This window comes from Denticeps clupeoides, chromosome 2 (assembly GCF_900700375.1).
Source record: "Denticeps clupeoides chromosome 2, fDenClu1.1, whole genome shotgun sequence".
Taxonomy (NCBI): Eukaryota; Metazoa; Chordata; class Actinopteri; order Clupeiformes; family Denticipitidae; genus Denticeps; species Denticeps clupeoides.
Window position 1 is genome coordinate 23,060,582 of NC_041708.1, and position 14,738 is coordinate 23,075,319.

A 14,738-nucleotide genomic window follows, 5' to 3' on the forward strand; every position below is an offset into this window, starting at 1 on the left:
GTACATGTACACGGAGCAGAGCTGTACTCAGATCAGGCAGCCGCTGTCACTACCAGCACTATTTTCCAGATTAAGAATCAGAAAATCTTTATTGTCACAGTAACAAGTGTAACGAAATTAGGAGCAGAGCTAAAAAAAAAAGAAAAAGAAAACATATACTAATATAATACAAAATATAATACATAATATGATACGAATATCATATTGTCATACTTGGATTATATTGTATCATTTGTAAGAATTTTCATAGAAAATCACCCAACAACTTCATTATGACATAATCGATTATGTTCTGTATTGGATCAGTGCAAAAGCATCTACATCTGGATGCATCATTTATGAGGTTATGAGATTTCAACACCCCTCATGTCCAGTGAAACTCCACAGTGCTGACCCCTGGCTGACCTGTTGAGTTGTTTCTGCAGCGAGTCCAGCCTGCTCTCCACCTCCGTGCGCTGCCGCCGGCTAAGGCCGTGCACGGGCGTGCCCAGCGCCGGCGGCGACGAGAGGTTGCCGCGTGGAACCTCCTGGTACTGCCTCCCCCTGCTGTCGCCCCAGAAGCTGAAGATGTTGGACACACCCGAAAAGGCCCCTGGAACACAGTGAGAGAGAAAAGGAAAAATTAGGATTCGCTTGATTTGAATCGGATTGGTTTATAGTTGTTTTTGGTGGACTGTTTTAATTCTAGTTTCATTCTAGTCATTGTGTTGAGCTGTTATTTTAGTTTTTATTAGTTTTAGTTATGTCCAGACTTATTTTAGTCTGCTCAAGTTTCAGTCGACTAGTCTTATTTTATTCAGAATCAGCCATGAATATTTTACCCTAGTTTTAGTCAAAAGAAATTGCATTTTAGTCTTCTTTTAATAGTAATGCAATTCTATTTAACCCAGTCACTATAGTACAAGTACCTAGTAGAATAGACAAAAGCAAAATTTTCTTTTAGTCAAACCCATTTCATAGTTAAAACAAGGTTACTCTATTATTATAATATTGTTACCTTACAGACTAAAGAAAACACTACATCCATTCCAGAGGGTAGTTCTCCAGGATTTTCGGCCACATATCCATTGTAAAGAAAGTGCATCCAGAAGTTGCAAGGTCTTTTTCTCCCAGCCATCTGATAACCCTCCACCATATATCTACAACCCACCACGAGTGTTCTGAAATCTGAATACTACATGAACAGGAAACGAGGAAGTGACATCATCTGTGCACACCGGTAACAGAAAAATCGTGTAATAACAATAGTGCGATTAAACGTGAAGAAAATAAAAGTCTTGTCTCCATCAAGGAAAATGAAGAGACATGTTAGTATAGTTTTTATTTTGTAAACCACATTTATTCTAGTTTCTATTGGTCAACAATATTACATTATAAATATTGTCACATGACCAGCATTAATGTTGCGTCTCATCTCATTTCCATCACTTCATAAAGGTTCATTGATGAAATCAACACTAGTCTCATGTGAAACCCCGTGGTCCTCCCTCTCCGTTAATGCCTCCCACTTGTTCCGCACTAGATTTGTGGCGGTAACAGCCGCTGCAGATCCTGTCCGCCGCAGCCGGTCTGCTCCGGTTGAATCGTGGTGGCGCATCAGATCACGCCCCCCGCAATCTGTTTACTAATGTCCTATCGAGGCCATTCTAAGCTCGTCGCTCCTGAGGACGCCGACCCCCACTTTGCCACAAGTTTTTGCCACAACTTGTGTTTTTGTCAACAGACGGTTTTGTGGGGCGTGAGTGGAAAAATAGAAGTGCCTCAAAAATGGAGAATAATACATTGGCACATGAAAGTGATGTGATTGTCACAGCACACGGTGACACAACAAAATGTGTCCTCTGCTTTTAACCATCACCCTTGGTGAACAGTGGGTAGCCATGACAGGTGCCCGGGGAGCAGTGTGTGGGGACGGTGCTTTTGTCAGGGGCCCCTCAGTGGACGCACTGACTACGGGTCTGTTTCTTTACCCCCTAGGCCCCTACTGCCCCACAAGAGCAACAAGTGCTGATTTTAGCCAACTCTAACCGTTCCTTCAAACCATAAAACTCCACTCAGGGAAAAATAAATAGGGGGTGTCAGCATGGAAGACGCTTGACCTTCTTGACCTCTTAACAGAAAACTGTAATTGTTACACTGGTTACTACACAGGGTGTACATAGGTTATCAAGATTAAGGCACAAGATCTATGGTCTGATTTAGATCTGGACAGAACGTACGGAACGTACCAGAGAGAGCGTTGCAGGTGTTGCCCGTTTTGGGATCGCCGTCGACCTCGGGTGAGTCAAAGTTCATGGCCGTGGCCTGTGGCCGGGACAGTTCCAGTAAAACAGGAGGGGCGGGGCACGTGTGAACCGACTCCTCCCCCTCATCGCCACTGGAGTGAGAGGAAACTGAGCTTCGTGGCCCCTCCCATTCCGGTCTCAGCCCTTCGCCCTGGCTAATTACCGAAATGTGTTTTCTGTTTCGCCTCATGGGCTTTTGGTTCTTTTTAATCTGCCCCGCGTCAGCATCATCTGGCAGAGAGAACAATAAAAAAACAAAATATATATAAAAAAAACGATGAAATACTAAAATAAAATGAAATAAAACATAAAAACACAAAAACAGCATATACGTCACCTTTCTCAGTGCGTCTGCGGAATGACAGCTTACGTCTGCGTAAGCGATTGAAGCCGGTACAGTCAGAATCATCACTGCTCGGAGAGCCGGGAATCATATTGTTCTGGAATTATCAGAAAATGTCGAAGCAATATGGAATAAATAAATCAACAATTAACATTATCAAGCCCCGCCTACTACCATTGTGTACCTGAGCAAGACACTCAACCCTGGTTTGCTCCAGGGGGGACTGTCCCTGTCAGTACAGCTAAATATCACATAATATAATGTAATGTTATATTGTACATAAAGACTCTGCAACAAGACTGTTATTGTTAAAAACTAATGGGGGGGGCGGGGGGCGGAGGGGGGCGCCATGACGGCCTGTTATGAAAGTTATGTAAGTCTCACAAGCATGACAGTCACTCTTTTTAGTCTTTTGTCACTCCCAGCACACCTTGTATTTCTTTGCGGAAAAATAATTTGTTGGCTTATGTGCCGCAGCGCCCAATATTTCCCAGACTGCGGCGCAGTAGCTGCAGTAGTTTCACTATGAAACAAGCACGTCTCTGCTGGGGCCCTACGAGCCAATAAAAAAAAAGAAAAAAGGCTTTTTCTTTAACGTCCGATCAGAAAATAGCAGTATTGTATCTGAGTAAAGTGCATCACAACCACCATTGAAAAGGCATCCAGGAATCCTTAGCAATATTCTGCTACTTCCAAAAAACTTAATTGACCCCCATTCATAGAAGCTCCAAGCATCACGTCAAGCACAGAGTAGATCATCTTCTGTTTTAATGTTCCAAAAAAATTCACTACTGGTTTTCAATGCTGAGTCTCTGTAGCATAAAGTTTTACCGCCTGTTCACTGATGTGAGATGTTAATCTTAATCCAAACCACGCACAAACAAATTATTGTCTCCCCCCCGTCAATAAATTAGAAAGGACACTGTCTCACATCTCTCAGGTTGAAGGTGATCTCCAGGTTGCTCCAGAAGTGGTCGGAGAATTCAGGGTACATGTCCAGCACCTCCAGGACGTCCTCCCTGTGGATCTTGTGGAGATCACAGTAGGTGAGTGCCCTGACGTCTGCATTGGACTTTCCAGGACGGGCGTACAGGTTTATAGGTTCCCCGAAAATGTCATTCTTCCCTGCAGAGAACCAGAAGAATGACGGATGAGGGTTTTTTTTTAGGATATGACATTTTAAAAGAATAGAGGTGTGATGATGGTAATGTAATTCGAAGCTCAATGTTGGGTTTCAACTCCTGATGCTTTTCCAAGAAGGCCTTTTAAAGGGACATTTAGTAAAGAAACGCAAGCAGGCTGTATATCAAAAATATATAATTGTGAAGAATTCAGTTGAACATTAATTATAATTATAATTATAGTGTGCAACTGGACAAGTGCTAAAAACAACCATATTTTATATAAAATATAAAATGCTAAAATCCTGATCTTTTCCATATCTGCAATGATGTAAGATCCTCAATAGAGGGCACAATAGACTGCATAGTGTATTAAAAAACGACCCATCAGTGTATTCCCCTTGTTTGTTGTCGTGTTTCAACGTGACAATATGGACATAACTATACCTAAGATGGCCACCACCACGTCCCCGCGCAGGATCTCAATAGAACCGCGTGATATAAAGTAGAGGGCCGTGAGCACGTCGCCGGCGTGGACCAGCGTGTCTCCAGGCGGGGCATGGGTGGTCTTAAACTTCATAGCCAGGGCGCGCAGGCAGCCTTTGGAGGAGCCCTTGAAGGCCTTGCAGTTCTGCAGCAGGGTGCGGTTGAGGTGCAAACAGATGTCGGCCTGCAGACACTCAGGGAAGCCTTTCAGCACCTGGCAGGAGAGGACAGGAGGGACATGGAGAGACAAGAGCTTTCATGGCCCTTCAGGCAATGTAAAGACAAATACGTTACCATGACTATTATAAATTATAATTATATTTTTGTGATAATCTGCGTGATGTAATAATACAGTTTCTTCTCTCCAAGCTTTGGAAAAGTTGAAAATGTCCCTTAAAAAAAAGCATAACAAATGCCTGCTGCTGTTTGTGATTCCCAAACAATTAATCGATCAATCACACACGATTAATCATGATTAACTGTTAAGACTAAAGCTTGCAATCATGCATATTTGAAACAAGTGTGGGGAAGTGACTTTTTTTCATGTAACACTCACAGCATTCATGTCGATGCCATTGGTGTAGGACCAGGCGTGCTGGAAGTACTCTTCCAGCCGCTGCCGCAGGGGGTTGGGAATCTGGTGGAAGCGGATGAACTCCCGCACCCGCAGCATCTGTGTATGGTAGCGTGCCGTTCCCGAGTATAGGCGCTGGATGATGGCAGACACGTTCCCAAATATGCTGGCATACATTAGGGCTGCAGACAAGGCAGACAAAGGGAGAGATGGATATGAATTGCGCTCCTACGAGTATTCAGAGGCGCCTAAACTATAAAAGGATCTCAGAAAATGACAGCTAAAAGGGTGGATGGAACTCGAATAAAAAAATCACAAATTGTCATTAACAGTCCATCCGGCCCCAGGCAGAGCAGGCCAGGATAGATGGATTCGGCCCTCTACGCATCCAATCAAACTCATTTATCCTCATCAGAGGGCCATGTTGCGGCCACTGGAATGTGAGTCCTCTGGTGTGGCTTGGCGATCACTCTCCCAGCGAAGGCTCCATTAGCTACTTTTGATAGGCTCTTAAATGAACTCGGTCATCTGTTTCACCCCTGCAATTTACATCCAGTTAGTCTCATCCTTACAGTAAGAATGTTTCTTCCGAAAAAGGGAAAAAAACTTTCTTAACTCCTTCGGAACATTGGCTGAAGAAAATTACAATTTATAGAATCAATTTATCATTCATAAAAGAAAGTTACATTTTAATTGATATTAGAAGTTTTGTAATAAATCATTGGTGTAGGAAATCTAGGATTCTGACGTCATTGAAAAGCTAGTAGATTGTAGAAGGGGCTCGTGATTCACTCACAGCCAATCAGCATGACGCAGATGGAGAAGATCTTCTCGGAGTTGGTGTTCGGGGAGACATTGCCGAAGCCCACGCTGGTCAGGCTGCTGAAGGTGAAGTAGAGGGCCGTGACGTACTTGTCCTTGATGGACGGGCCGGAGCTGGGGACAGTGGTGTTGTAGGGCTTGCCCAGCTGGTCGCCAAGCGTGTGCAGCCAGCCGATGGAACCATTGCGCTCCACGCTGCCGATGGCGTACCAGATGCAGGCCAGCCAGTGGGCGATGAGTGCAAAGGTGCACATGAGGAGGAAGAGCACGGCTGCACCGTACTCCGAGTAGCGGTCCAGCTTGCGCGCCACGCGGACCAATCGCAGCAGCCGAGCTGTCTTCAGTAGACCAATCAGAGTGGTTGTCTGGGAAAACAGCCCACAACACATAAATTAATTCCTGAATCATATAGATGATATACAGTCACGTTTCTTGAGCTGTTCCAGGACTGATTATTTCTGCATCTTGGTGAAATGCCTGATTTCAGATGCCTGGCCAATCTGGGTCTGTAAAACTGCCATCTTCACAACCACTAGCAGTTTTCTTTTTTTCAATTATTCATTTATTTAGCACATTTAAAAATGACTTCAATGCAGGCCACAAGAGGCGTAAAATCTTAAAGGCACAAAGCAATTTAATATATAAACGTGTACAATGCATAGAAGCAATAAAACAGATAAAAAGGTATACATTATGAAATTCCTAAACCAATTATGCATGTTTGACCAGAGCTGAAAGTCAGTTTAGATCTCGCTTGGAAAAGCAGGCTGTTCCTCAGCTTTAAAAGCCATGTTGTCCCCTTTGTTCTTCAGCCTGGTAAAGTGTAAAAGTAGTTGGTCAGATTACCTCAGTTTGGTGACTTATAGCTCAGCGCTTCATGTGGCAGTGCAATTTGCACAAAGGTTTGCCTTGACTGGACAAAATTGCAAGGTCTTGCAGAATTCCCACAGGCTTTCAGAAAGACGCAAACAAGTTAACTTCTGCCACGCCATCTTTTACAGTGTCACATGCTGAAGTGATAACGGGAGGTTGGCAGAATTCAAGAAACTGATCAAAAGACAAAAACTGGCTTTGTTATTGAAAGTGTTTGTTTTTGTCATTGTGAAACACTGCAGTACAGCACACGGTGACACTACTAAAAGCGTCTTCTGCATTGAACCATCGCCTTGGTAAACAGTGGGCAGCCATAAAAGGTGCCCAGGGAGCAGTGTGAGGGGAGTTTGCTCAGTGGTTCCTTGCCGGTTCAGGATTTGAACCCGCACCCTTTCACATATCAGTCCGCTTCCTTACCCGCTAGGCTACCACTGCCCTATTGGTGAGGACCTTCAGAGCTTGTAAGATAAGACAAAATCATGCTCAGAGAAAATAAGGACACAACATTAGTAATGGTGCAGAAAAAAAGTAATAAAGGTAAAGTGAAGTGATTGTCATTGTGATACACAGCAGCACAGCACACAGTGCACACAGTGAAATGTGTCCTCTGCTTTTAACCATCACCATTGGTGAGCAGTGGGCAGCCATGACAGGCGCCCGGGGAGCAGTCTGTGGGAAGGGTGCTTTGCTAAGTAGTGGATCGGGATTTGAACCGGCAACCTTGTGGTTACGGGGCCACTTCCTTAACCACTAGGCCACCACTGCCCCTCAAAAATAACTGTGACAGGTATGGTAAAGTGACATAGAGAGAGAGAGAGAGAGAGGCAGCAGCAAGTTGAATTGGATGAAAACCCACATTCCGTAGCATACAGAAGGATTTAATCGCACAGTCCCATGAAAAACCAGATATTAATACTGATCCTGATATGATCACCCACAAAATGGGATCTTCAATTCAATTGCTACGGTAACCAGGACTTCCTATGGTGCTCAGTTCTCGCGATGACCCTTTAGCTGTGTGTGCTCTGATGGTCCGTCATTGTCCATTGTCCATGATACTGAGAAGCTTTTTTTGCATCCTCCTCTCAGACACCTCCACCAGGTTCTCCTGTCTGACACCCAGGACAGTACCAGCCATTTTTGATCAGCTTGTTCAACCTGTTGTCATCAGCCTTCTTGACTGTACTGCCCCTGCACATGGCTGCAATGAACACCACACTCTCTACATGGTCAGCACTTCCTACACACATTGAACGACCTGAGATGGCTCAGGAGGAAAATCCAACTCTGTTGATCCAACTCCAAATCCAACTCTTACAGTCTATGTGTACCCCCAGGTACTGGTAGTCCTCCACTACCTCCACATCAGCCCCTCTGATGGTGACTGGGGTGGGAGGCGCCTAAAGTCCACAATCAGTTTAGCTGTAGGTGGTTCAGCTCACACCACTCAAAAAAGTATTAAACTGTGGCTAATAGGAGAACATTGTGTAGACTTCGTTCCATCCTTGACCATGTTTTCCGCCTACTTGACAGTGATGTGCTGGAACAGAAGACAGCTTTGGCCAGAGACTCGTTTCCACTGAATGCCACAGGATCTTCCATTAAACACCTTTTCCAGCTACCTGCCCTAATAATGTTGCCTGGTAGTAGCCTGGTGGGTGACACACCCACCTATAAACCAGAGGACCACAGAGTCACAGGCTCAAACCCCACTTACTACTATTGTGTCCCTGAGCAAGACACACCCTGAGTGTCTCCAGGGGGACTGTCCCTGTAGATACTGATTGTAAGTCTCTCTGGATAAGGGCGTCTGATTATTGCCATAAATGTAATTTGCAATGGACAATAATCAATAAGTTCAATAAGTTGTAGTTCAATAGTTATATTTTTTCTACTTTGGGCAATTATTTTGGCCTCAATGTATCCTACTCCAAACAGAATTTTTTTTTTCTACAAAACATTCTACATATACTGTCTTATTAAGTGCTGCTGTAACAACACCAATATCCTTCGGGATAAATAATGTTTTCCTGACTCTGAAACACATTAGGTGTAATTGGGACTGAATTTAACACCAAGAAGCAGAAATCCTGAGTGACATAGCAGTGGCAGAGCAGCCACGAGCCAGGGAGTGTCGGCGGGGCTGCTGCATGATACAACGCAGGTCATAAATTCCCACTCCATCGCTCACTGGGCTGTCAGACTAATGCGTTCACTCCCGCCGATTACACAAGCCGCGTGCTGCTCCGCCCTCGGTGCGAGTCGGGTTACACCGGCGCCTCGGGAAGATTGGGGAATTTTGTTCTTAATCTCAAATTTTCATCTGGGCGACACAGCAAATATGAATCTTTCATGACCAAATATGTTCCCGCCCAGAGATACGCGTTACATTACAAGCCACACCATCTGTGACACACTTTAATCTTGGTGTTGCCAAATGCTGATGCAAGTGCAATGTTGCTATTGCAGAACTGATTGTCATGCTAACTGAACTATTTGGACAATTTAAATTGAATGCACAACCCATTATTCTGTAAAGATTCCTATTATAAGGAGGGTGCACATTTTGAATATAAATATAGCAAAATCACATTGAAATATTGTCCATATAATGACCGCCTTGTCACGAGACAAGCTGCTGTTTCAATGCTGTCTTTAGGAAGAGATGGATGAGATATGAACTATTTCCTAAGTTCCTGATGTTGATGAAGCCCTAACAGATATTAGCAAGCATACGGGAGATCAGAACTAATCAGAAACAGCAGCTCACCTCTTCTCCATTGCGGTAGATCAGCAAGTCGAAGGGGATGGCAGCCACCATGTCGATGAGGAACCAGCCCTTGAAGTAGTGCACGGCTATTCGCAGCGGGTGGCTGACCACCTCGTCGTTGGCGTTGACGTAGGTGGTGCGGAAGTTGATGACGATGTCGATGATGAACATGATGTCCACGATCAGGTCCACCACGTTGAGCGGGCTGCAGGAGTAGCCGCAGTTGTGCATGTTCTGCTCCTCCTGGCCGCTGAGCAGGAAGGCGGCCGAGTAGGGCGTCAGGATGGCCGTGTAGATGACGAGCAGCAGGATCAACCAGTCCCACACGGCCTTGAAGGGGCTATAGTGGAGCACCGTCCACTTGTGGATGCGCGGGGCCTGGAGCTTATATTCGGGGAGAACATCAGCGCCTAGCGACAGCACCTGACAAATGAAGGATATGAACATGATGATGGATGGCTTACATTACTCTTATCGTAGTCTGTGCAGACTTGAAAGCAACCAAATCCATTTAAATGACATAAAAACAAATGCATTTCAAATCATTATTTTGAATATATTGTTCAAAATAGCTGCTCATGCATTCTGTACTAAGATTTTCAGGAAACAATAAAACACCAGGAAGAGGGTTCAGTCGGGAAGTTTAGTTGCACCTAAAACATGTCGTCACCGGACCCTTACTAAAGACCCAGAATGCACTGCACATCACCATGGCTGCACCCTACCAGATTAATGGCAAAAGGCTAATTTAGTGCTGAATCAATTACCAGCCGCAAAACCATCCGGAGACGATTGTGCACATTAATTATGTTTCCGTATTGCAATCGCTCAACGTGACAAAAGAAAAAATTGACAAGGCCCAGTGGGGCTGGAATCTGACATGACTTCAAACCAGTGTGTGGAAGCATGTAGCATTTTGATGACACATATGGCAAATATGACAAAAAACATGTCCTACCCAAGGCCTAAAATGTTTTTCACATACAGTGATACACACATTTATTCAAATGGGATTAAAAACACAGTGTGGATTACATTAATCACATGACATTACTGCTCAGAATCAGAACTAAAACCACTTTATAATATTATTTATATAAATATCATGATGCTCAGAATAATTGCACATTTCCTGATATTAATCATAATTATTTAAAGCACTACTCTTAAAACTGTTCTAAAATAAGTTTCATTAAAGAAGGCATTTGTCATTATGCTGCTCCAGTCAAAAAATAAATGATTCTTGTTAATACATAATTGCAAATAACGAGGATGGGAATATCCAGAGGATATGTCGTTTCTCTGCTTGATTAATGCACACTAGAGGCACGCAATTATAAAAGGTACATTTGGGTACACGTTGCGTAAGCAAATATGTTTGCTTGTCCTCAGATACAAAAAAGGCTCTAGAGATGCATCCAAAGCAAACAACAGTGGACCAGGCGTATGAAGGAGAATTCACCGCAGCTTATCTGTTTCGACGATCAGTGTGGCACTGTCCCTGGGTCTTTTGTGGTCTTCTGTGGTGCTGCCGTCATGCCCTGGGGCGTAGCAATGCCCTGCTGCATAATTCACAGACACGGCTGAGTTTGGGCCTGTTTATAGAGCCACTTCCACTGTTCTGCACACAATTCACTTGCACATACGCTTACAGCAGACTCATGTTGGGTAATTCTAATAAAATATTGGTGAAGAGGCCTGCCAAGAATCACATGGAGAACCAACTTTGGAATGTGGTAGGCCTAGTTAGAACCAGAAGAACCACGTTCACACCACTTACTATCATTGCTCCACGGGGGACTGTCCCTGTCACTGCTGCTGATTGTAAAATGCTCTGGATACAGGCATCTGATAAATGCTGTAAATGTACTGCTTAAACAAATGTGTCTGTGTGGGTGACTTACTTCTCTCTCTCTCTTTCTCTCTCCCTCACTGTGTGCATTTTTCATGCATCCATACATATGACATGCATAATCCACACATAGACAGATGAATTTCTAGCAGAAGATGAAGACAAACCCTATCTAGTATCTCAGTTGTTCACAGGTACGAGCAACGAGCTGCTCTTTTAAGAGGTCCACATCCCAGTGTAGAAAGACAAGAGTGGTCATGGTCAGCAGGTGTGTATGCGAGGGAAACAGGTGCTGCTCCAAACTAGAGCCATTTTACTTCAGCTGGCAGGGTTACAGGGGGATGGGTGAGGGGGTGTGAAGGGCAAAAAAAAAACTGTTATCTGCTGCTCCTGAGCATGTGGATGGGAATCGGAATGGCAGATTTGTCCTCAAGCTCTTGGGGATTTGGGATATTTCAGTGCTGTCCCATGAGACCTGCACTGACAGGGGACAGTAAAAAGGTCAGAAGACGGCCTCTGGGAAACATGCAGGCATGTCACAGCATCACACAGGTTTACTTCTCCAGCTTTTCAACTCTGGCCGTGGAAATTAATTGTTGTAATTTCAGCATAATTAATTACAGCATCGTTCAACAAATTGAAGATCTTAAATCTCCCAGCAAGTGAGTGATGCTACAATATTCCAAGAACACATGGAAATATGACATTTAATACAAAGGCCCAAACATGGTCAACAGTTTAGTGAATTTCATTTCACATGTTAAATTATTTCTTTCCTTTTATATATATTTTTAAATCCAATGTTTAAAAAAAATTGAATCTGACTGTATTAGTATTAGAACCATCCATGCAATGGCCATGCTATTAAAATTTTTATGCACATTATCTACAGATTTTATTAAATTGTGAAGAAAAACCAAAATTGATACAAATGTAATAAACTTTATCCTGAATCAAACATGAGGTGAACCGATATTTATGCCTCTGCGATTTTAGCACACTGTGAAATGGGACGACATATTCAATATGATGGCCAAAACCACACATGGGCAATATAAACACACAAACTAAACAGCAGGGTCAAGAGTGGTCAGTCCGGAGCCAATCAACCGCCACACATTGCACACATGCTTTTAACCACCACCCTTGGTGAGCAGTGGGCAGTCATGACAGGTGCCCAGGGAGCAGTGAATGGGGACGGTGCTTTGCTCAGTGGCACCTCAATGGCACCTTGGCGGATCGGGATTGGAACCCTCTGATTAGGGGGCCTCCTTCTTAACTGCTAGGCCACCACGGCCCCATTAGGGCCAGATCCCACCGAGCAGCAAAACACTAAAACGCAGCATGATAATTATAACGCAATTCACACATCAAATAACATATTTCAAATGCATCTGTGACCATGTTAGCATGCTGACATTTATTTCAATTATTTCAACCCGGGCTTCATACAGAACAGCTGAAATAGCTGCATGTAATAGTGCACAAAGATTAAAGGCAAAGAAGATGCGTCGGCCATTTTTTGTGTGCCTAAAAGCGACTCCCCTTCTCAGTGTGATGCCAGGGCTGAAATCACCGTAAAAAAAAAAAACAGGGTGATGTGGGCCATCTCCGCACCCTATGATGTGACAGGCTGGCTACATCAAACCTACGCTTGCATCTCCCCAGCACCGAGGCCGCAGTACGTGCACCTTGGGGAGGGATGCCAGGCTCCGATGGGACTCTCTGTTGGGTTTATTTTTAGATGTCGGTATGGAAACTGAACAGCTTTTCAAAACACCCCCGGGGTGAAAAAAAAAACAGAGGATATGGCTCCTTCACTATACAGATGCTTTATAATATATAGAACTTTTATGCATTTGTACCGATGTGCACGGTGAAAAAAGGACAAAAGAAATGTACAATTTTTGATGGATGGATTGAATATTGTTTAAATGTCATTCTGCATTATATACCTCACTCTGTAAACCAACAATATGTTTTGAACCTGAACAGCTGGAATCAAAGGTTTTTGTGTCTTTATGGTCATTTATCATTAGGGGTGTTAGAAAATATCGATACAGCAATATATTTCAATATTTTACATGGTGATATTGTATCAATACATGGACAATAAAAATATCAACATTTTCTATACAAATTTAGTCCACAAATTTATAAATTTAGTGCGTTGATCGTTTTCTTTACAGAGATCAGCACAAATGTAACTACATTACATTTATGCCATTTATCAGACGCCCTTATATACTTCTAATCAGTATCATGACGCATACAGTATCACAATATATCGTGATATAATCGTATCGTGACTCATGTATTGTGATATGTATCTTATTAAAGTTCAAAGTGCGTTATATTAGTAAAAGAAGAGGCAGTTTTGGGAGAGTATCTCAGGACGATGCCAATCTGACACTTCTCTTTAAGACTTTATGGTAGTAAAGCTTTTTTTTTTCATTAGGACAGTTAGGAAGCCTGAAACAGGACATTTGTCTGAGCTGAAGTGATCAACTGGATCTGACTCAAACTTCAAAAACCTTCAGTACAACAAACATGTTTCTGTAACAGGGCTGAGACCTGATGGATTGAGCCCAGGGGATGGGGTGGTAAACTCCTGCAAGGGGATGTGGTCAGCGGAGTAAAAAATAGACCTCTTTAACCTCCAGGTGCCCCCCTGAGAAAGTCATGCTGTTATACAAAATTCTCACCAGCGTGGAATACATTTTCAAACGAGTATGCGATGTCCGTAATTTTTAAACGGGTGTTTGTTATTCTTGGTGGTATCCATCTCTGCCCTTGTACAGCACTAAAAAACAAGCTGAAATCACCGTAATAAAACAGGGTGATCTGGGTCATCTCCGCACCCTATGATGTGACAGGCTGGGGCTGGAGGACAACGCTACATCAAACCTACGCTTGCACAGCAGACCCCGGCACCGAGGCCGCAGTATGTGCACCTCAGGGAGGGATGCCAGGCTCCGGAGGGACTCTCATGGGTTTATTTTTAGATGTCGGTATGAAAATTTTAAGGATAAAAACCGAACGGGAAGAATATGTTATTTTCATTTTTTAAATCTTGCACTTCCTGGTGTGCAGAGTGTGTGTAGAATAGTGTGTGCTGCCACATCTGCCACCCCTCATTCTGAAATTATTAAAAGCTTTAGTATGGAGAAGAAGCTTGGCCTCCATCAGGGTAAACATATATGCTTATCTGCAGCAGTGTATCGACCACACGGTGGGTGTTTAAACACGTTGGAGCCCGTATTGGTATAGACTGGATCTTGAATGGCAATGTTAATTGAACTGCCTACAATGCCAATTACTTAAAAGTGTTATCTGTGGTCGTAAAAGCAATATGCAAGCACATAACATGTCACAGGAATAGAATACGTTGTTGAACAATGTAAAATTGAATACTGTTATGCAAATCATGACTTAAAATTAATTCAAACTCATTTTACTGGTAGAATTTGCCCAAGGTCAAGGTCACCAGGTTCATGTCTGATAACAGCTCTTTTTTTCTTTTGCCGCAAGGTTGGCGCATGGCTGACTGTGGCCACCAGTCCTGAGACCATGGGGACGAGGTGAGGGATAAGGTCACGCAAAAAGCAGTTT

The 14,738-nt window shown here is 43.5% G+C and overlaps 1 protein-coding gene across 3 annotated transcripts in view; it reads right to left on the minus strand.

The window, feature by feature from the left end:
- The window catches only part of kcnh2b (potassium voltage-gated channel, subfamily H (eag-related), member 2b), a 137,246-nt gene that overhangs the window by 3,570 nt on the left and 118,938 nt on the right, over positions 1–14,738 (minus strand). For all 3 annotated transcript variants that reach the window (XM_028966741.1, XM_028966740.1, XM_028966742.1), the window contains 8 exons: positions 9,275–9,697; positions 5,606–5,996; positions 4,792–4,991; positions 4,197–4,449; positions 3,560–3,753; positions 2,623–2,725; positions 2,229–2,516; positions 406–592 (listed from right to left, as the gene is read on the minus strand). In XM_028966741.1, the coding sequence (XP_028822574.1) occupies positions 406–592; positions 2,229–2,516; positions 2,623–2,725; positions 3,560–3,753; positions 4,197–4,449; positions 4,792–4,991; positions 5,606–5,996; positions 9,275–9,697 (2,039 nt within the window). The remainder of the gene's footprint in view (positions 1–405; positions 593–2,228; positions 2,517–2,622; positions 2,726–3,559; positions 3,754–4,196; positions 4,450–4,791; positions 4,992–5,605; positions 5,997–9,274; positions 9,698–14,738) is intronic.